The sequence below is a fragment of the Dipodomys spectabilis genome, unplaced genomic scaffold (genome assembly GCF_019054845.1).
Source record: "Dipodomys spectabilis isolate Male_0828 unplaced genomic scaffold, ASM1905484v1 ptg000119l, whole genome shotgun sequence".
In the NCBI taxonomy this organism is placed as follows: Eukaryota; Metazoa; Chordata; class Mammalia; order Rodentia; family Heteromyidae; genus Dipodomys; species Dipodomys spectabilis.
Window position 1 is genome coordinate 1,639,683 of NW_024870796.1, and position 22,708 is coordinate 1,662,390.

At 51.2% G+C, this 22,708-nt stretch overlaps 1 protein-coding gene across 1 annotated transcript in view; it reads left to right on the forward strand.

Annotated features, from left to right (window-relative positions):
• The window catches only part of Col23a1 (collagen type XXIII alpha 1 chain), a 195,672-nt gene that overhangs the window by 166,055 nt on the left and 6,909 nt on the right, over positions 1–22,708 (forward strand). The window contains exons 6-23 of the mRNA XM_042688925.1: positions 4,806–4,832; positions 6,426–6,452; positions 7,891–7,917; positions 11,618–11,734; positions 12,627–12,662; positions 13,118–13,144; positions 14,141–14,194; positions 14,601–14,663; positions 15,094–15,138; positions 15,575–15,652; positions 17,022–17,075; positions 18,314–18,358; positions 19,428–19,517; positions 19,852–19,914; positions 20,205–20,261; positions 20,482–20,508; positions 22,308–22,370; positions 22,454–22,507. Coding sequence (XP_042544859.1) covers positions 4,806–4,832; positions 6,426–6,452; positions 7,891–7,917; positions 11,618–11,734; positions 12,627–12,662; positions 13,118–13,144; positions 14,141–14,194; positions 14,601–14,663; positions 15,094–15,138; positions 15,575–15,652; positions 17,022–17,075; positions 18,314–18,358; positions 19,428–19,517; positions 19,852–19,914; positions 20,205–20,261; positions 20,482–20,508; positions 22,308–22,370; positions 22,454–22,507 — 954 coding nt within the window. The remainder of the gene's footprint in view (positions 1–4,805; positions 4,833–6,425; positions 6,453–7,890; positions 7,918–11,617; positions 11,735–12,626; positions 12,663–13,117; positions 13,145–14,140; positions 14,195–14,600; positions 14,664–15,093; positions 15,139–15,574; positions 15,653–17,021; positions 17,076–18,313; positions 18,359–19,427; positions 19,518–19,851; positions 19,915–20,204; positions 20,262–20,481; positions 20,509–22,307; positions 22,371–22,453; positions 22,508–22,708) is intronic.

Here is a 22,708-nt window from a genome sequence, read left to right on the forward strand (position 1 = left end):
ACCCTGAACTTACTTCATCAAAAACCTCCCCCCTTTTGCCACTCTTGGTCACATTTCTCCAAAGACGGCTCTGTGGGACCCTGATTAGGTTGGCACAGCACAATGTCCTGGTGCTGGCCACCCAGAGGACCTCCTGAAGGTCACCCCCATTGCTGCCTATACCAAGGCTGTAGACCCAGTTCTGTGTTGGTTGCCCACGGAGCCACATACCTAGCTTTGGGTTGGAAGAGGAGGAAACAAGGAACACTGACCTAGGACTTGACTTGAACTTGTCATTTAAAAGACCATCACAAGCCAGGTTCTGACTCCGGGTGCCGGTGGCTCACGCCTGTCATCCTAGCTACTCAGGAGGCTGAGAGTTGAGGATCACAGTTCAAAGCCAGCCCGGGTAGGAAAGTCCGTGAGACTCTTATCTCCAATAAACCACCAGAAAACCGGAAGTGGCGCTGTGGCTCAAATGGTAGAGCGCTCACCTTGAGCTGAAGAGCTGAGGGTCAGCGCCCAGGCCCAGAGTTCAGGCCCCACAACTGACAAAAAAAAAGGAAGGAGAAAAAGAGAAAGAAGGATAAGGAGAGGGAAAAGAAGAAGAAAGCATGGAAGGAAGGAGGGAAGGAAGAACAGCAGGGCCTTTACTTTTCAGAAAAGGCCAGTGAGGCTGGAGGCCATGCCTGTCCCTCGGTGGGGCCAGGGGCCGGGCCAGCTCTGGGGACTTTATCGGTTTTTGCTCATGTGCAGCCTATAGTTTGTTTGCTTCTTGCACATCTAGAGACATCCTGGAGCCCAGCTGATCTCAGGGAAAGAGTGACTTAAGGCAGAGCTAAGGCTTGTAAGCAGCTGTGGGGGGTTCGTGGAGAGCAGAAGGCAATGAAAACCACTGGTGGTTTCCAAGGCTTTGATCATCCAGGGGAGGGCCTAGAACACTTGGGGCACCAATCGGCTTTGTACTCTGACTCAGAGGAGGGATTTGAACCCAGGCTGGGCAAGGTCTAGCTCCCTACCCTTCCTAGAGGAGCTACTAGTCAGCAGCCCATGACTTCTTTTCTTCTTGCAGTTCTTGCAGAAAGGTCCTGTGTTAAATCATGGTAACCAAGAGGGCCATCGGCAGGTCGCAGCCCTTAGACTGCCTGGCAGGGTCTGAGAGTGGGGATGGGGGAGAGTTTCCCACATGATCCGGCCAAGGGCAGAAAGTCTTGGTCATGACAACCAGGAGCCCGGACAGCCGGGGCAGCATCTGGTGACCTGGGTGATGAGGACCAGAGCTGTGGCTGGGCGCAGTGTTCTGACCTGGACCCCTAAGACCTTGGAATGGCCCCATTCTCCTCTCCTAAGATCCTGAGTGCCCCCCCCCCCACACACACACACAGTCCACCATTCTGAAATCCAAAGCCCCAGCCAGCCGGAAGCACTTAGACCTCAATTTTCAGAATTACCCTGGTTTCCTGCCGCCACAAGCTCTCCCAGAGCGGCCATGCACATTGTCTAGAGCATTGGCCACCACAATGTGGGGCAGCCTGGGGTGGGGGTGGGGGGATCAAGCCAGGAAAAGCGGCAGCTTGCTCTTGACCCAGCAGACAGGATCATTAGCTCCCAGGCAGCAGAGGAGATCAACTACCCTGGGGCCAGGAAGGCTGCCCAGCACTGAGATCCTCTGAGGATCTCAGCCCTCACTAGGTAGAAAAGGGGGCAAGGGGAAAAGAGACACATTAAGCAGAGACTTAACGATGGAAAGCGCCAGAATACTCAAGGACACAGATGGACCAGATGACAGAGGCTGGACCAGCCCACCAAGAAACCCCCAGGCCAGGCCAGAGTTTACCCACAGTGCACCCAGTGAAACCAGAACCAGAGAAATAACAGGGATAGAGCCATGTGAAAGTAAGAGAAGAAGGCCTCTCACCTGTTTTCCCTGTTTATTTGGGAGGGTGTTTCTGTTTTGGGTGTTTTCAGACAAGATTTTGCTATGTAGCCCAGGCTGGTCTCAAACTCTCCATCTTCCTGCCTCAAGCTGCTCAGTGCTGGGATTATAGGCTTGTGCTACCACACCTGTCCCCAGGTAAAAAGTTTTCTCCTCCCACATTGTCCTTCCCTCTTCCCACACTCCAACCTGTTAGACCCAAAGAGTGTCACCAGACACCGGTGATTCACACCTATCATCCTAGCTATTCAGGAGGCTGAGATTTGAGAATCGTAGCCAGCCTAGGCAGAAAAGTCCTTGGGATTCTATCTCCAATTAACTAGGAAAAAAACTGAACTAGCCAGGCATTGGTGGGTGGTGCCTATAATCCTAGCTTCTCAGGAGGCTGAGATCTGAGGATCGTGGTTCAAAGCCAGCCAGGGTAGGAAAGTCCATGAAACTCTTATCTTCAATTAGCCACCAGAAAACAGGAAGTGGCGCTGTGGCTTAACGTGGTAGCACACTAGCCTTGAAGGTAAAAGCCCAGGTCCTGAGTTCAAGTCCTACAACCGATAAAAAAAGCTAGACTAGTGTGGCTCAAGTGGTAGAGCACTGGTCCCGATCAGAAAAACAAGAGCATGAAACCCTAAGTTCAATCCCCAGTACCACCACACACATACACATACAGAAAAAAAGTCTAAACCTGAGCATTACATTCTACTCTCTCTAGTCTCTCAACCTCTTACCCCAAATCTGGATATAGCCTTTCCACGCTTTGAACCTCCAGAACAAAGGCTGTATATGAACCTCTTCTTTCTGCTGGTTATGACAGGTTGACATCCCTCCTCTAAAAATATGAGATGCTTCAAAACCCAAACCTTCTTGAGCACCCACATGACAATCCAAAGAGGAAAATTCTACACAGCACAAAATTATTAATAGTGTATAAAATTACTTTCAAGCTACATGGATAATGTACATGTGAAATATAGACCAGGCTGGTCTATATAAATTTACAGGTGGCTGGCACCTGTAATTTTAGCTACTCAGGCTGAGATCAGAGGATCGAGGTTTGTAGCCAGCCCAGGCAGAAAAGTCCGTGATACTCTTATCTCCAATTAACCACCTAAAAAACAAAAGTCAAGCTGTGACTCAGTGGTGTAACAAGAGCCTTGAGCAAAAAAGCTCAGGGACTGCACTAGACCCTGAGTTCAAGCCCCACAACTGTCAAAAAAAAATGAAACATAGATGGACAGTGCGTTTAGACTCTGGCCCCTTGCCCAAGATACCTTATTATGCAAATGCAAATATTCCAAAATCCAGAAAACTCCAAAAAGGATTCTGGTCCCAAGCATTTAAGATTCTGAGATATTCCACCATTGGTATTTGTGTATGTATGAAATCAACATGAAATTCATTTGCTTCATACACACACACACACACACACACACACCCCTAGCGTGAAGGTAATTTTGTAAAGTATTTTTAGTGATTTTGAGTGTGAAACTGTTTCATGGCGAAGATTTTTGAGCATTGTGGAGTTGGGGTTTTTAGATGAAGGATGCTTATGCTACTCCAAACCCTGAAACCCAAGACACTCTATCTGTTTCCAAGCATTCTGGATAAGGGATAGTCAACCTGGATTGTAGTAGCACATTATCTTTCTTACTGGTGAAAACAAGTTGATTTGCTGGGTGCCAGTGGCTCAAGACAGAAAACTGAGGAAATGAGGTTCAAAGCCGGCTTGAGCAGGAAAATCCTTGTGACTCTTCCAGTTAACCACCAAAAAGCCAGAAGTAGAGCTGTGGCTCAAGTAGCTAACCTTGATGGGGGGGGGGGGGGGGAGTTTAGGGGGGGGGCTGGGAAGGTGGCTCAGTGGTAGAGCGCTTGCCTTGCATGCCTGAGGCCCTGGGTTCGATTCCTCAGCACCACATAAGCAAAAAGAAAAAAAAAAAGCCGGAAGTGGTGCTGTGGCTCAAGTGGTAGAGTGCTAGCCTTGAGCTGAAGAGCTGAGGCACAGTGCCCAGGCCCAGAGTTCAAGCCCCACAACCGACAAAAAAGGTGGGGGGAAAGAGAACTGAGCAGGTAGGCAGTATGTGCTCCAGGCTATGCTGTAGGGTCTGTGGGGTTGAGGGGATGGTGATGGGAAGGGGAACAGGATCTGGCAGAGACTTTAATCTGTGTCCCCATTGGATAGAATCCCCTACAGCCCTGCATGGGTTGGGGAGGAGGAAGGAGAGAGGAGAGCCTCGCTGGTGGACTGGTGAAGGGTATCTAGTAGGTGTTACCGTGCTGTGGTCTCTGGCTCTTTACAGACACCGCAGAAGCCCTGGAGGCCCCTGAGATGCCCCAGCGCTCAGCACCTACCCTGGTGTTGTTTGGCTTCTCTTGGCCGTGTTCTTTTGCATGCACAATCCACAGCCATGCCGGATGCTCAGAGAACTGCCAGGACTCCTCCAACTCAAGCTGGCGTAGGCGAATCAGTCTGGGTGCACAAACAAGTGGGCGGGGCACCTGCAGCCTTGACTTTCCAACTCAGCTCTGCCTTCCTCTCTGTGACTCTCTCTCCAGCTGTCTAATGGCCCCAGGAGCTCAGGCTCCACCTCATCGGGGGAGTAGGCTTCTTCCCCAATCCCTCCGCCCCTCCCCAAAAAAACCCACCATGGGATGTCCAGGCATGACACTCTGGCCCAGGGTGGGTGTCGGCCTCCTATCTGCATCTGTCACCTTGACCAGCAGCCCTACCCAAGCACTGTTGGGGGAGGGGTATCTTTAGAGAACACTTGGGGGGTCAGAGGAAGGAATTGTGAGGAGCAGACAGCCTGCGAATGTTGTCCCCATCCTCCTGGGTTCAAGACAGGCGTTCATCTATGCCATTCCTGTGTGTGACCTTTGCTCTCTCGTTTTGCAGGGCCCCCTGGGTCTGGATGGCAAACCCGTAAGTGAGAGGAGCAGGCGGGTCCCAGGATGGGGTGGGAGTGGCCATGGGGCACGCAAGGAAAGGGAACCCAGGGAGTTTGGTTCAGGGGAGAGAGAAGCCACTTGGATATATGTATGTCCATCACCTGCTGACTGCAGACATAAGTCCCTTTCCCTTCTTGGCTGTCAGATGGGTAGGTTCATTTCTGTCTTGGGATTTGGGGGTCTGTGGCCAGCCCTCAGGCAGCCTTCAGAAGTCTGCAAGCGACCCCAGCTAGCCTCAGGCACACCGTGTCTCTGCTATGGGGTGAGCATCAGGCTGAGAAGTCTCAACACCTGGTCCAAGAGCTTATCATCCACGTACATCCTGAGCCAGCTGAACAAGATGCACTGGGAAACACGGCACAATTACATGAACAACTGGATGTGGAGGGATTGGCAGATAGAGATGGACTTGATAGACAGATAAATGCATGAATAGATTGTCCAGTGAAGTAATTAATAATTATATAGGCATGGATTTATAGAATATAATAAGGAGACCATGAATGATTTCATTCATAGACCAAATTATTAAAAGAGAAAAGGAGAGAACTGACCATCTAGGTGGACTAAATGAATGAATGAGCAAACCAGTTGCATTTAGGATGGTATAGAGGCTGGTAAGTAGCTCAGTACTTGGTCAAGGATATCAGCCCCAAGGTGAACTCCCCAGGCTGGGGATTCTGAGTACTATGAACAATGCTGTGAACTGACCTTCCATAGAAGGTTGGGATTGAAAGAGATGCTTCCCTTGCAGCCAACACGGTTCACAAGGGGCCACCCCCACAGTAAAAATGGAAGGAAGGGAGGAAGGGAGGAGAGAAGGGGGGAAGGAAGGAAGGTAGATGGGAGGATGGTTGGATGGATAGAAGGATAGATGCATGACTGGATGGATGAATAGGATGGATGAATGGGTGAACAGGAAGATTAATGTATAGATGAAAGGATGGATGGATGGATAGATAGATAGATGGATGAAAAGGAAAATGGATGGATAGGTAGATAGGAGGATGGATGAATGGATGGGAGGATGGATGGATGGATGGATGGATGGATGGATGGATGGATGGATGGATGGATGGATTGGGTGGATAGATGGATGACCAACCAGTTCAGGGATGATTGGATGCCAGGCTGCTGATCTCAAAAGATAATATGCTTCTGGAGAGAAAAATCTCTGTCACAACCCACCTTACAGATTCCATACAAACACCCCAGGATAATGACCTCTTCACCAGCATCTAGGCCCAGGCAGATGCTAATCAGTAAGGATCTGTGCCCCAGGAGAGGAGTAGCTAGTGTGTGTGCCCCTTTTCCTGCCCATGGACCCTTGCTGGTGACACCCAGTCCCTCATCTCCCTCATGCTGGAGACTGAGGTCTGGAGCTCCCACAAGGCAAATGCAGTTCTTACTAAGGACTGACAGACTTGTGTGTAGTTTTCCATTCAGCTGCCCACAGCTCTGCTCAGCATCACAGGCCCTTCATCCCCCAAATCCGTGGGGCAGCGGGAAGGGGTACCAACTTAATCCTTCTCCCTCACACCTGTTGTTTCTCCATCTTCCTCTCCAGGGACTTCCAGGCCCCAAAGGGGAAAAGGTGAGTATTGCTGGAGACTTGTCCAGATGCTGTGGGCTGATGAAGGATTCCAGAGACCTGCCTCCAGCACCTTCCAGGGTGTGACCTTAAACAAGCCACGGCCCCTCCTAGTCCCTCCGGTTCCCCGTCTATAATATAGGGCACATAATGCCTCTTTTCTAAGGTGGTTGTGAGGCTAACATTTGGGAAGGGAGTATGCTTGGAGGGTCGAATCTGAATTCTGGCAGCAGAGCATAACAACAGGACACAGTCTACCCCAGCAGGGAAAGCAAGGTTCTGGGGAAACTGAATAGTGTTCATGGCTTTCTCTCTGGGAGAGAGAAGACAGAGGCAGAGGGCTAGCTGTTAGCCCCTTGTGTCCAAGACCACCCTGATGGGCACATGCCTTGGAAGGGAGCTAAAGAGATATGTGTCCAGGGGCTGGAAAGGTAGCTCAGTGGTAGAGTACTTCCTCGCACGCATGAGGCCCTGGGTTCGATTCCTCAGAAAAAGCCAGAAGTGGCACTGTGGCTCAAGTGGTAGGGCACTCACCTTGAGCTGAAGAGCTAAGGAACTGCACCCAGGCCCAGAGTTCAAGCCCCACAACCAAAAAAATAAATAAATAGAGAGATGTGTCCAGAGCAGACTTCTAGAAGGGCTGGAATGGTCAGGCCACATTTACCCCTGATCTGAAATTTGGAGATGGCAAAGCAAGAGCTTTGAGTAGGAGACTTCGCTGGGATGTGACCTATTAGGTAAAGAGTTCCAGGCCACCATCCCAACTGAAAGGCCCATCACCAACTGTGTGGCTTTGGGCCAGCTGCCTGCTCTGCGGTCCTTCCTTTCCCCATCTGTGAATTCAAACTAATCTCAAAGAGCACTGGGGACGATTGCAGGAGAGATCTGAAAGTTCTTTGGCAATGAGGAAGACACCAGTTGGCAGGTGGCTGATTGTCTTCTCACTGGTTCTGGCAGATGCCATTGAGCCACAGAAATAATTCAAGTAGAAGCTTTGAAGCCAGAGGGAACTGGTGTTCTTGGTATCTATTATTATATAACACACTGCCCCAAAACTTGCTGGCTTAATATATAATTAATATACAATTAATCAATTCATATACAGTTAATCAGTGTTGTCCTTCACTGGTCCAAAGTCTGAGAAAACAAAGTGAGGACGGTTGGCCTATGCCATCATGGCTGGAGCTTTAAATGGCTAGAAGTCAGCTGTAGATCAGGGGGCTACATGATCTCCAGCTGTGTGACCTTGGGCAATTTCCTAGGCCTCTTTGTGACTCTTGTTTCCTTATTGGAAATAGAGATTAACAGAAAGTTTGCCTGTTTTTGTTAGCATGAAGTCAGTCCGTAGAAGTACAGAGTACATGATGAATATGAAATAGGAAGCCTCAAAAAAAAAAAACAAAAAGCCATAGTGATTTATTTCCCTGTGTTTGGTTCTCAGGGTGCACCAGGAGACTTTGGCCCCCGGGTAAGAATGGAGCACCATCTCCCTCACCTGCCCTACATGGTTTGTGTATTGTTATTATCATATAGCGTAGCTAGATTTCTCTAGATCCCAGCTCTCCTGGAGAGCTCACTACAGAAACAGGAGTGAGGCAGTCCCCCATTTCTGCCCCTGGCCACTGTGTGAAAGCCCCCAGGCAGCATGGTTTGGCCCATGCTGAATCTTTACAGTGATAGTGCATCTTCCACATAGAGGGGATGACCCTGGTCTCTGACTAAAACTGACCTTCCCAAAGAAAGCAGGTACCAAGAAAAGCGAAGGCCAGGCGGTCAACAGAGCTGACCCTAAAGCTCAGCGCTAGCATTTACCAGACAAGTGATCTTTAAAGTTTAAAGGTGCTGTAGAGATTCACTGTAGTCCTCAGCCAGCACCCAGCACCAGCTTAGAAATACTTTGTACTGAACCCAAGGTCTCCTCAACTGAGACTGAATACACACACACACACACACACACACACACACACACACACACTGGGTCTCAGCAGTGAATCGCTTAGCCCTAAGCAAGTTCCCTGGCTGCTTCCAGCATGTTCCAGGGTAAAAAGCCCTTGCTTGCTGCAGAGATTGAGAGGCAGGTTCTGGCTGCTCAGGGAAAGGCCAAGTGGAGTTGTACACCAAGTTGTTTCTAAGAAGGTTTAAGGGAAGTCACTGCAACTCCCATCAATCATCTACGTGTGCTGGAGACAGGAATGGAATGGAGGATAAATGAGCCACTGGGACACAATGGGCACAATCCGGGGAGAGGAGGCATTGGGGTGAGGGCTGAGGTGGGATCCTCCATCTTTGGAGTCAGGCTGGGCTGGGGCCAAGCACTGCAGATTCATGGCCTTGAGTCTAGTTTCTGGGAAATGGAGGACAGAGGGGCAATATCATGGGATGTTTGTGATCTGGGCCGTTCTGAGGGACAGAGCTGTCCTGTGCTGGTCCTTTGACCAGGGACAATGAAAGCTGGTATGTCTCTGAAGTCAAAGGAAAAAATACTCATGTTATTTTGCGGCTGCTGAGAAGATGTTTGCTTTCTGGGTGGCTATATGGAAGCTATTCTGCAAAGCAGGAAGGCCCAGTATGTGACGGAGTCAAGGGGTGGGGAAAGAGGCCTCCACTCTTGATGGACAGCAGCAAAGGAGCCCAAGGGAGGGGCCAACAGCGCAGACATTTGGAGCAGGGGAGTCTGCATACTCATCATGCAGCTGCCTTTCTCTGAGCTAGGTTAATTGGCTTTGGCTCCAGAAGCAGCCTTGTGATATTTTTTTTTTGAAACCCTCTTCTCCTGACCTTTCTGAACACACTCCTTGTTTGCTGGCCTGACCAGATGGTTTTCCCACGGCTCAATGCGGGTTTTATAAGTAGAGACCACAGGCCATACAATCTCCGCCTCCTCAAGGTAGACTGGCTAAGTGGGGGGGGGGGGGGGGCCTGCTGATTTGCTGTGTTCCCCTCTCCTACTCACCCCAATTTCCAGGGTCCAACCTCAGACATCCAGTCCCTGAGGATGGAGGGGTTGGGCTAAGCCAGAAAGAAGCTGAGGACTTGTACATATACCCAGGACCTGTCCAAGTGTCTCTACTTTCCACCTTCTGCCTCCATAAATAAAATCCAAGCCACATTGACTCCCAAACTGGGAGGGGCCTCTATGCTGTAAAAGGAACCACAGGAAGTAGCAGGGAACACTTCCTGGTTCAATGTTACACAGTCAGTTGACCTAACCATAATGCCAATTTTCTTTCCTTCTGTCTGGAGTTCTGTTTTGAAAAGGACCTCAATGGTGCCAGACAGATCAGAAAAACTGGATGGTAGTAGACATTCAAGACTTCTGATAAATGTTGTTAATTGGGAAAACAAGGGCATTATGTTTTAAGTGTGATTTGCTAGAAAGCTGAACTCTTTCCCTGACATGGTAACCCACGGATGAAGAGTCATCTAAAAGAGACCTTGACCGTGAAAGGAGGCTCTGCCCCTCCTAGTTCTAATCCAGAGGGAGTGAGTACCTTCCCTGGCCCCACAGACTGCATCTGTAAAATGGAACAACAGAGTTCCCTTAGCTCATCACAAAGGTTAATAGCAATTATCTCAGCCAAGTGCCAGTGTAATCCTAACTACTCAGGAGGCAGAGATCTGAGGATCATGGTTTGAAGCCAGCCGGAGCAGGAAAGACTGTAAGCCTCTTATCTCCAATTAACTACCAGAAAATCAGAAATGGTGCGTTGGCTCAAGTGGTAGAGCACTAACTTTGAGCAAAAAAAACCAGTGCCCAGGCCCTGAGTTCAAACCCCCCACAATTGGAGAAAAAAAAGAAAAGCAATTATCTCTGAACTACTGGTACTATGGCCTGATGTGCCCTTCACTGGGCCCTGTGCTAGGGTTGGGCAGTAAGAAGGTGCCAGTTAGCTGGATGCCAGTGGCTCATACCTATAATCCTAGCTATTCAAGAGGCTGAGATCTGAGAATCAAAGTCCATGAAATTATTATCTCCTATTAACCAGGAAAAAGCCAGAAGTTGAGGTTTGGCTCAAGAAGCCATAAGCAAAAAAAATCCAAACAAGAGTGGAAGGCCCTGAGTTCAAGCCCCAGTACTGGCATTCACATGCGTGTACACACACACACACACACACACACACACACACACACACACCATGGTGTCAGTTATATTGTAGGTTTCCCCCCTGCAGAGTGGGCATAAGGTGAAGGCCGTGGTTGCCTGAGGTCTGACCCAGTACTAACATTGGATCCAATAGTTGAGGACTTGGTGTTGCATGAGACAATATTTCCCTTTCTTGCATTTCCTTTAATATATATAATATATATTGGTTCATTATTTTTATTTTGATATGATTATAGACTTAAACGCATGTGCAATAAATAGACACACTACATACCCTTCATTCAGTTCCTCTCAAGGGAGACATCTTGCTTTACTGTTGTTTAATCTCACAGCCAGGAAATTGACATACAACCCACTAGCCTTACTCAGACTGACCTAATTTTTATACACCCTCATTTGTTTGTGTGCTCAAGTGTGTGGTTTGTTCTATGCAGTGTTATTACATGGATGCATTTGCATAATGGGTGCATTTGTATAATTTTGCCATTCAAAAATGTTTTGTAAGCCGGGCACCAGTGGTTCATGTCGGTAACCCTAGCTACTCAGCGGGGCCGAGACTGCAGTTTGAAGCCAGCCCCAGCAGAAATCTGTGAGCCTTTTATCCACCAAAAAGCTGAAAACGGAGCTGTGGCTCAAGTGATAGAGAAACAGCCAGGACCTGAGTTCAAGTCCCAGGACCAGCACAGAGAGAGAGAACCAGGAAGTTCTTTCAGGAGACACTCGGTTTCCTTCAGGAAAGAAGGCAGGGTGGCACATGTACTTTTACCTATTTCTAGCACCTGTCCTCTCCTAAACACCATATCATAGGCTTCAGGTGCTGAACAGTTAGCTCATTTTCTTGGAGTATAAAAGGTCCTGTTGGGCCTCTTAAGTCAATAGATAGCAACCTATCCCTTTGTAGGGCCATGGAGAAACTCATATTGAAAACTGTCCCTTTCAGCCTGTCTCAAGGGCGGAGGAAGCAGAAGGCCTAGGGACTGCATGTCTAAGGAGCTTTAGGGGCGGGGGGACTGGGCATCCTTCCCTTCATCCTTAAGGTCATGCTAAACTCCATGTCTTTTAGGGAGATCAAGGGCAAGATGGAGCTGCAGGGCCTCCGGGGCCCCCTGGACCACCTGGGGCCCGTGGCCCTCCTGGTGACACGGGGAAAGATGGACCTAGGGGGACTCAAGGCCCAGTGGTAAGAAAAGGCATGGAGTTGGGGTATCCAAACTTTGGCCCTGTACTGACCCAACCTCAAACCCTGACCCCAGAGCCAACCTCAAATCCCAATTCAAACCCTACTTCAAACCCAGCTCCAACCTTCACCCCAATGCAGACACAGAACCTAAACCCAACCTTAACTTGAAGCCCAATCCCAATTCAAATCCTGTCTGTGACTCTAGATCTGAGCCCTAACCCAGTCCCTTGCCCCAACCAAGCCTGAATCTAACAGTGACCTCGTTCCTCACCCCCAACAAGACCTTGGCCCCAAACTCATTCCCAAGTCCGGATTCATGCCTCCAATTCACACTATTACCCCGATCCTAATCCTGACTCCCTGTAGACTCTGACCCTGATTCCAAACCAAGATTGATGTCCCAAATAGTCCCATAGCCCCTGACCTTAGCTGCAGTCAGCCCCAGTCATCACCCCAACTCTCCCCGCCCCCAGACAGTCTTCTCCAGCCCCGCTTCCCCTGCCTGCCCATAATGACTTGTTAGACTCAGCTTCCTCTTGTAGTCCTAACCCAAACGCTGAAGGCCTCACACACCTCACTCAAACACCCCCAACCCTACCCCAAGGACCCCAGCCTGCCCTTCCCTTCCAAGACAGAACCCAGTCCTCCACCCAAATGCCCCAGGATCCCCTATCAGGGTAACACTGCAGTTGACCTGTCCCTTCCTTGTGTTAGACACATGACTCCATAAGCCTCAACCTGCTCATCTGTGAGGTGTAGACACCAACCCCCACTTGGCAGAGTTCAGGGAAGATGAATTGCAGTTATGTACTTAGAGCCCCAGCTGTGAGACGTGGGGCTCAGTTAATGTGACATCCTTGAGTCCCTCATTGCTGTTCTCCTGTTACCTCAGGGTCCCAAGGGAGAGCCTGGACAAGATGGTCAGATGGTGAGTATCAGGGCATTTCCAAGGCCTGGGCTGGCAGAGCTGTAGTTCCCAGACCCGGATGTTAAACCCCTTTCTAACATACATCTGGGATGCCTACGTGCGTACATGCATGTGTATGGGTGCACGCATGTGGCCAGGCACTGTTGGCTCTCAACCATCATCCAGGCTACTCAGGAGGCTGAGATGTAAAGATCTTGATTCAAAGCCAGCCAGAATGGGGATGTCAATAAGACTCTTTATCTCCAGTTGAATCCCAGAAAGCTGGAAGCAGAGCTGAGGCTCAAGGGGTAGAGTGCCAGCCTTGAGCACAAAAAGCTAAGGGACAGCACCCAGATTGTGAGTTCAAGTCTCAATAACAGCACACACACACACACACACACACACACACACACACACACACACACACACACACACACACACAGTAAGATAATGTTTAACCCCTTCTCTTGTTCCAGGGCCCTCAGGGACCCCCAGGACCCAAGGTGAGTGTTCCTCATCCCTTTCCCCATCTCAAGTGATAGTCTCCCTCACCACCACCCCCTTTCATTCCTACCCCTCCCTATATCCACTGAAGCAAGCATGGTAGGGTTGAGAGTCTCAGTTCCATGACCATGGGCAGGAGAGAAGGTGAGGGAAACCTGCAGAATTGCTTCTTGTCCAGAATGTCAAGAAGTAGCTGGAGAGATGGGCAGGGGCTGCGGAGAGGCTGAGGACAGGGTGTCCCCATAAGAAAGGTGTCTCTGTCCCCAGGAAGTCCTCTCTGTGGGCAGCTGACCTGTTCTATGTTTCAGGGAAGCCAGGCTTCATTCATTTATTCCCTCACTCACTCATTCTTTCCTTTTCCTCAAACACATCAAATTCAACCCTGCATCGAGGCTAGCAGCCTATTCTCAAAGTGTGGTCCTGGGACCAGCAGTACCAACATCTCCCAGGACCTCATTGGAAATGGAAATTCTAAGGCCCATTACCTCAGAGACTGGGATGGCAGGTAGGCCTCTCTGGAGGCCACTGATAGGAACTGGTATCCCACTGCCAAACCAGGATAATCTTCCTCACCTTTTCCCACACAGAGTCTACACACACACACACACACACACACACACACACACACACACACACACACACACACACACACACACACTAGTTCCCAGCAAACTGCCCCATCGTTGAAACTTTCCCTAAGTTTCTTTCCATCTTCCCAACTCTGTGGTGAATGGGTGGATGGATGGATGGGTATCCATCCAGTCACCTGTCTGTTATTTATACACACACTTGCTGAGGCTTGCTCAGGACTAGGGCACAGACATAGATCTGACCCCACCCCTGCCCTACAAAGCTAGGAGGAAGGAACTGCTTTTGCCCTAGGCTGGTGTTAGGATTGGTTTATTGTGCTGGAAAGGGAGGAGCCATCTGGCCACCAGAGGGTGTGGCCAGGTGTCCAAGTATGGTGACTATAACTCTAGCTCTTCTCTCCTCAGGGGGATGATGGGATACCCAGCCAACCAGGGCCCCCCGGACTCCCAGGGCCCAAGGTATGTACACGCCCTTCCCCTCCAGTCCTTCCCCCCTCCCTCCTTCCACAGTGGCCTGGCAATGCCTCTATCTCTGCCCTTTTATATCCTGGGGGATATGGTTGCTGATGGCCAGGGCAGGAAGCAGAAAGGCCTTGGGCCCCAATGCTGGAACGTCTGACATCTTCCCCAAGCCATCTGTCCCCCAAGTCCTCTAGCTTCCTACCTTAGATGACCCGCTGTCTGCCCTGTCCCCAAGCTGGGAACTAGGTGTCATCTGTATACCTTCCTCAACCCTGAGCTGCCCCCAACTATGTGCCAAGACCCAGACTAGAAGGCAATAGCCTGGTCCTGAGTACCTCCCCCTACCCGGTGCATTCAGTGGGAGGCCTGCTCACCCCCATCACTGGGAGCCTTTCTGTTTCAGGGTGAGCCCGGCAGTGTGGGACCCCAAGGAGAGAGCGGCATGGATGGTGCCCCAGGACCAAAGGTGATATTAGTGCTCTGCTCTAGCCCCTGAAGGCCCATCACCCAGTTGAGAGAGGGGAGAGAGGAGGAGAGAGAGAGAGAGAGAGAGAAAGAGGTGATTTAACTAGGGGGTTCTGATCAGTAACCTCCTTGGACTCAATCAGAGGCTGATCTGGCGGGCCATGACGGTGGATTGGAGTGTGTGACAAGGCCTTAGTCAGGCCTGGCTCTGTGCTTACCCACTGTGTCCCCTGGCCCCAGTGTCCCCAGCTCCATACACTGTGGGTCAGAGGTGGGCATGGTGGGTCCCCTCCCTGGAAGGTGGTTCCGGTTTATAAGCTGTTAGGACTCTAGCACTTGGGCACTTAGGGGAGCAGGAACTGGAGGCAAGGTGGGGCAGGGCAGGAGTATAGAGGGAGCTGTATACCACCAGCAACCATGTATCTCCACAGGGTGAGCCTGGCCACCCAGGTGCCGACGGAGCCCCGGGGCCCCGGGTAAGCAGCCTCCACGTGGCAGTGGGATCCAGGGACCCAGAGGAGCCATGGAACTGCAGGACCTGGGCACCTTCTTTAGTGTTTTAATTGATTAGGGTTTGCTGGCACTGGAGCTTGAACCCAGGCCTTCTCACCAGGAGCAAATCCATACACAGACCTTTTGTTAGCAGCCAAGTGAGCTGACCTGTAGGTTGACCTCCAGATCCCATCCTTGGCTGTGTCACCCCTCAAGTCTCGTCCCCTCAAGCATTGCCAAGTTGGCCTTGTGGGTGGCTGGGGGATGAGACTAGGCTCTGGGTGTGGGGTTGGTGTCCTCTGTGCAAGGAGCTGACCTTGGGCAGGAACCGAAGAGTTTCTGACTCCTCTGTTTCCTGGGGAAGGGGAAGAAGCACCCACCACTGCAGCTCTTCCCGGAAATTTTACTTTTCTATTTCAGGGTCCCCAGGGCCTCAAAGGTGAGCAAGGAGACACAGTGGTGATCGACTACGATGGCAGGATCTTGGATGCCCTAAAGGTAGGGATCTGGTAGGCCCAGAGGCACCCTGAATGTCCATTCCTGAGGGAACAGTGGTTTGCTTTACATACTAGTCTTGTACTTCTTTACACAAAGAACCAGGAGCAGCTTGGCACAAAGGCCTCTATACCTGGTATTGAACCCCACATGGCTAAGAAATCTGCTGTGAATACAGCTCATGTGACCCCTGAGCTCCCCAGAGCTCTCTCTCTCTCTCTCTGGGATAGGAAGCAGTGCTATGCCTAGCAACGTCTCCTGGGGCCTTTCTAGGGATCGTTGGCCAGAAGGCTATGTTCTAATAACTGCTGTGAAATGGAGGACAAGAGAGGCCAGGGCTAATACAGGAACCCTGGGCCGGGTGTGGCCTCCAATCCCTGCTCAGTCCCTGGCCTACCTGGGGTGAGTGCAGACCAGTGCAGAGTGAAGTCAGGTGCCAGCTGCTCATGGGTACCAAGAGAAAGAGCTGCGGTGAGGGGTGGAATAGTTATCAGAGGGCACACCGGACATTGGCACATGACTCCAATGAGCTTCCATTCAATTATCTCCTGCAGGCCTCAGAGAAGTACATGTTGATGGTAACTGTGGCCAATCCAGGCCTGCACGGTGTAGTGTGATGTGTGGTGTGGTGTGCTGTGGCCTGAGGGCCTGCCCATGCATGGTGTGCCCCGGCTGGCTGGTAGAAGCCCTATGAGTGCAGGGAGTCAGGAGTTGGATGTGATGTCTCAGTGGAGACACCAATGGGAGCAGGTTGGGAAGAGGAGGGGAAAGATAAGGACTAGAGCTTGTCAGGTACTGCGAAGCTGTATGGGGTGTCGCCCGGGTGGGGAGCATGAGCCTGGAGGTTGAATTGGGGGTGGCAATGAGCTGTGGTAGGCAGGTGACCTGTGGAAAAGCGTGGGTTGGGACAGCATTTAGAAATGGGGTCACTGTGTCTGAGGAACTCCTGGGGACAGCAGGGAACAGGGACCAGAAGGCCAGCACTCACAGGACAGACAGACAGGGCAGGGCTAGGCCACTTTCTTGGATGTGATTATCCAAGTGAACATCACCGGGAGATTTCAGCTTGCTTGGAAACACAGTAGGGAGCCATTACAGAACTGTGAGCAGGAGAGTATTGTGAAGAAATCCTTATTGCGGGGAGATGGGCTCCGAGGGACAGAGGAATTCTGGGCCCTCTGTGGCACCAACACGTGGTATCTTATCAAATGCCCGATGCCCATCCCGGGGATCAGTCCAAGCTGAGTGGGAAGTGGGCAGCAGGTCTCTTGGTCTGGCTGGACAAAGCCTTGGGCCCGAGTGTTGGTCTGGGTGGGCAGTGGGGGAAAGCCCTGACTCACCACTGACTGGCTTGATTTTCACACACACTCAGGGTCCTCCTGGTCCACAGGGAGCCCCAGGACCACCAGGGGTGCCCGGAGCCAAGGTCAGTACCCATGCTGCTACAGGGTCCCCAAACCCTCTCTCCAAGACCACTCCCCTATGCCCTACTCTCCTGTGTCTGTTCGCAGGGCTCAGAAGAAAAGGGCTCTATACCTCCCTAACCAATGTGACTGCCTCTTTCCCTGGGTGCTAGCTCCACCCGCCCCCACCCCTCCACAGAAGCCTCAGACACACATTGAAACACTGAAAGTGGTCCAGCAGGTCATCATGGCAAGTTGTAAATAAATGTCCACATCTGTAGCTGCCTACTCCTCAACCTGCTTCCCAGGTGTCTCAGGAGAAAGACTTTACCCAAGGGGCTGGGAAGTTGGCTCAGTGGTAGAGCGCTTGCCTTGCATGCCTGAGGCCCTGGGTTCGATTCCTTAGCACCACAGAAGTGGCGCTGTGGCTCAAGTGGTAGGGTACTAGCCTTGAGCTGAAGAGCTGAGGGACAGTGCTCAGGCCCAGAGTTCAGGCCCCACAACTGGACCAAAAAAAAGAAAGAAAGAAAGAAAGACTTTACCCAAGAATTATTTCCCTTTTTTTAATTATTGCTATTATGAAGGTAAGGGGTTACAGTTACCTAAATCAGGTAATGAGTACTTTTTTTTTTTTCTTGGTCAGTCATGGGGCTTGAACTCTGGGATTGGGCCCTGTCTCTAAGCTCTTCAGCTCAAGGTGAGCACTCTACTGCTTGAGCCACAGTGCCATTTCCGGTTTTCTAGTGGTTTATTGGAGATAAGAGTTTCACAGACTTTCCTGCCCTGGCTGGCTTTGAGCTGTGATCCTCAGATCTCAGGCTCCTGAGTAGCTAGGATGACAGCCGTGAGCCACCAGCGCTGGGCTATGAGTCCATTTCTTTTTGGGCAATGTCATCCCTTCCCTCCCTCTCTCCCAGTTTTTCCCTCTTCCTACCCATGAGTTGTATAGTTTATTTTCAGCATAGTGTCCAGTGAGTAGCACTGCTGCATTTGTTCACTCTTTGTCCATCCATTTCTGTGCCCCTGCTTACCTTTCCCAAAGACAGATAAATGAACAAACAAGACAAAAGGAAAAGAAAACAAAAACAGCAACAAAGAAAAAAACAGCCTTTTTTCCATTTCCTGGAGTTCATTTCTATAAATATTATTTTGTATGATCAGATACACATAGGCATTGCACTTTTGTGTTCCTCTCCTAAGAGTGTCCTCCTTTGGTCTCACTGTGTGTCCTTAACTCCTTTTAATTTCTGTCCCCTCCCAGGGTGAGCTCGGATTGCCTGGCGCCCCAGGAATTGATGGAGAGAAGGTCTCTGTGCCTTTTATTTCCTTGCTGATATTGGTGCTATGTAATCCACTGTGTGCATGTGTGTGTGTGTGTCTACGTGTGTGCGTGTGTGCGTGTATGCACACATGTGCATGCGCAGCTACACAGGTAAAGTTTGAGACATCATTCTGGAAAGGGGTAAGAGAGAGGCCACAGGATAGGGTGACTTTAAGTATGAAGTCTGGAGCTGAACTCCCGTAAGACCTTCAGCAAGGTGCCGACCTTCTAAAGTCTGCACATCTCACCGGTTGCCCGTGGCTCACACCTGTAATCCTAGCTACTCAGGAGGCTGAGATCTGAGGATCATGGTTCAAAGCCAGCCCAGGCAGGAAAGCCAATGAGACTCATCTCCAGTTAACCACCAGAAAACCAGAAGTGGCACTGTGGCTCAAGTGGTAGAGTGCTAGCCTTGAGCTGAAGAGCTGAAGGACAGCGCCCAGGCCCAGAATTCAAGCCCCACAACCAACAACACAAAAAGGTCTGCACATCTCTGTCTCCACCTTGTGAACTAGAGAATGTACAAATTCATTCATAGCCTGCCAGTCACTGTTAGTCTTACTGTAGGTTTACCCATGTGTGAGAGCATGCACTGATACGCACATATGGTTTGATAGCTAAGGGTGTCTTTTTTGTGTGTATGTGCCAATCCTGGGGCTTGAACTCAGGGCCTGGATGCTACCCCTGAGCTTTTTTGCTCAAGTCTAATGTCCTACCGCTTGAGCCACAGCTCCACTTCCAGCTTTTGGGTGGTTAATTAGAGATGGTCCCCTTGAATGCCCCAGAGTAGCCATTCCAGTCCCACAGGGACTAAGCTACCTACACCCCAAGCATACAAGGAGGCAGAGGTGGGGGGGTCCCCTCCCAGCTCCCCTATGAACTTAGCCAAGGTTCCCAAGCTGTCTGGACTGGAGGTGGGGACCTGTTAAGTAGAAAGGGGCGGGGGGCGGGGGCGCTCTAGCCTAGCCCTGAGTATGTTCAGGAACCTCACTGGGGTGAGGGAAGAAAGAATGCCTGCTGATCCCCACTGACTCCTTATTCTGGTGGCTTGCAGGGTCCCAAAGGACCAAAAGGAGACCCAGGAGAGCCTGGGCCAGCCGGAGCCAAAGGGGAAGCCGGCGAGATGGGCTTGTCGGGCCTCCCGGTGAGTGGCTGGATCGGGCCCCACCTAGTGACCGATCCTGGAGTTATTGCTAAGAATGTGCGCCCACTGGTGACTACTAGGGGCAGGGGTGAAGTGGAGCGGGGCACAGTCCCTGTACTCAGCCGGATTTGGCCATCTAGGTTCTCACCAATACCCCCCCCCTCAACTCAGTTTCCCTGCTGCCAGCATGGGAATAATCATTTTCCACTCCCACAAGACGATGCTCTGGTAGAGCTGCAGAGGGGGGGGGGGGGGGGGGAGGTAGCTGGGTGCCATGAGGGATGATTGTAGATGAGTAGGAAGGACTCACAGACTATCCTACCCTACCCTGCAGGGTGCTGACGGCCCCAAGGGAGAGAAGGGAGAGTCGGCCTCTGAGAGCCTGCAGGAAAGACTGGTAAGAGGGTACTGAGGCTCAGGGATCACCCCAATTCTCAGCCCCAGGCTTGGTGGGGGCCCTGAGCCTTGAGACACAAAGGCCCCTTGGCCTGTCCAAACCCAGCACAGCGGGGGAGGGGAGCAATGGAGCCTCTGGCTGTGTGGCCCATCCAAGGCCCCGAAGGCCAGCTGGTGGGGCTCTCAGAAAAGGAGCCATATCCATGGCTCAGCTTTGATGCCCAGCCAGTGCGTGGGTAGTTGAGGGATGGCAGGGCAAGGGGTAACAAACCCATCTCTCACCCTTCCTAGGCCCAGATCATAGTGGAGCCAGGACCCCCAGGCCCCCCTGGCCCCCCAGGTCCCATGGTAAGGACAATGTTTATTTAAAGTAAACGGGATACCAAGAAGGCGGTAGACCTAAACCTTGGAGCAGTAGCAGAGGGGAGGACAGGGTTTCTCTTGGGGGAAGGGACAGGGCCACGAGGACCAGTGAACGGTCCCTGTACCAGGATGGTGCTGCCCTGAAGTTTGTACCCAGTTAGACAGCTTCTCGATCTGCTTTTTGACCTGCATTCTCCTTCTCCAGGGCCTTCAGGGGATCCAAGGTCCCAAGGTGAGTGAGTGGAGATCCCCTCTTCTTGCTCAGCATCCCAGTGAGCCGTTCAGAGAGCCTTGCTGAACCAAGCACCAATGGCTCACATCTACTCCTGAGGATTGTGGTTCAAAGGCAGCCCAGGAAGGAAAGTCTCTGAGACTCTTATCATTAACCAGCAAAAATCCAGAAGTGGAGTTTGCGCCACCAAAAAAGTCAAGGGATAGTGCCCAGGCCCTGAGTTCAAGCCCCAGGACCAGCACCAAGGAGGAGGGGGGGGAAAGTTGCTAATGGGTGAAGTATGAAATATGACCCGATCCTGAATCTTCCAGGGCTGATCATTGAGCGGGCAGAATTGATGGTCCCCCTTGGACCAGAACTGATATCCTCAGAGTGCCACCCTTCCCCCCACAAAGCTTGGGGCTCTGTTCTTTTCCTTCCCCCACTTCTCCCTGGGGGGTCCACTTTGTGTCTTCCCTGGCCCATCTCACCCCTTCCCTGCGTTTCTCTGCACCCGCCGCTTGCCCATGCACATCTGTCTCTCCATTGCCCGAGGCCTAAACACCAAATGAAGTCTTGGGTTTGATGTCAGTTTCACAATGCCATGTTGTCTGCCCTCAAAACGCCCAGTGTGGTCTACCCGTGTGCCTGTCCCAGCGAGGCAGGCAGAGAAGGGGAGGCCAGCTGGCCTCATCCCCTGTCTCATTACCCCAAGGGCAGAGCACCTTCATGTCTCCCCAGCCCAAAGGTGAGGCCGAGCGTGTGAGCCAAGGCCGCCCCAGATCTCACTCAGCACAGGCAGCTGCTGTCAGGGACCTGGTCCAAGGCCCAGCCCAGGGACCGGAGAGATAGCCAGCCTGCCACTGCCCATCTGTGCCTCTGAGTTTGGCCCTGCCCTTCTGCATGCTTTCCTTGTCTGTGCGTGACCAGAGCCCCCCACGATGGCTGAGGGAGCCCCTGTGTGGTCAAAGGGAACATGTCTCACAAGCATCCTCTCATAACACATTTTATAATGGTATTGACTTTAAGTATTTCAACAAAGGGGTTACAGTTCTACATGTCAGTTGATGAGTACAATGCATCCTGATGGATGTTACCTCCTCCATCTTTCTCCCACATCCTGCCCACCTCTACTCATCCCCTCAACTTTTCTAGTTCCGAATATATATATATATATATATATATGTATACATATATATATATATACACACACACACATATATACATATATACATATATTATGATTGTATTCTCCCACCCTTCCCCTCTGTGACCTCAAACTCCTCTCCACACACACCTCAAGTTCAATCCTCTTTATATTTATCTTGTTCTTAACAAAGTTTTTGTTTGTTTGTTTGTTTGGTTGGTTGGTTGGTTGGTTCGGTCCTAGGACTTGAACTCTGGGCCTGGGCACTGTCTCTCAGCTCTTCAGATCAAGGCCAGCGCTCTAACACTTCAGCCACAGCGCCACTTTCTGTTTTCTGGTGGTTCATTGGAGATAAAGAGTCTCACAGACTTTGCTGCTCAGGCTGGCTTTGAACTGCCATCCTCAGATCTCAGCCTCCTGAGTAGCTAGGATTACAGGCGTGAACCACCAGTGCCCAGCTCTTAACAAAGGACATAGTTTTTAAAAAAAAAAAAATGTTTTAAAAGGGAACAGTCCACACCCAACACTGCCTCCATTCTTGCCAGGGAGGAAGCTGGAGTCTGTCCCTACGTCCCCCGAGCCCCCTCCATGAACACCCTGGCTTCCACATAGGCCCCAAGCTCCCTTCTCCTGTCCTGCTCACTCCTTGAGTAGTTTTCCCATTGGCTTCTAGGGCTTGGATGGAACGAAAGGAGAGAAAGGTGCACCGGGCGAGAGAGGACCCCATGGCCTGCCTGTGAGTGTCCTGAGCCTTGTTTGTCACTAAGATGTCCCACCCCTTTTCTGCCATGCCTCTTCACCTACTCCTTGTTGACCCAGGGACCTGTTGGCCCACCAGGCCTTATTGGACTGCCAGGAACCAAAGGAGAGAAGGTAACACGTGATCTGGCCAACCTCTCCACCCCACCCCGCCCCACCCACCCCAGCTGTGGACAAGAAGAGCCATTGAGGTTCAACCCCTGTAACCTGCTTGGTCTCGGCATCTCACGGGGCCAGGGGCCTGTGACTGTGTGATACCGTCTGTCTCTGCTGGAATGTTCAGAGGGTCTCCCTGCCCCCCCCCCCATGCCACAG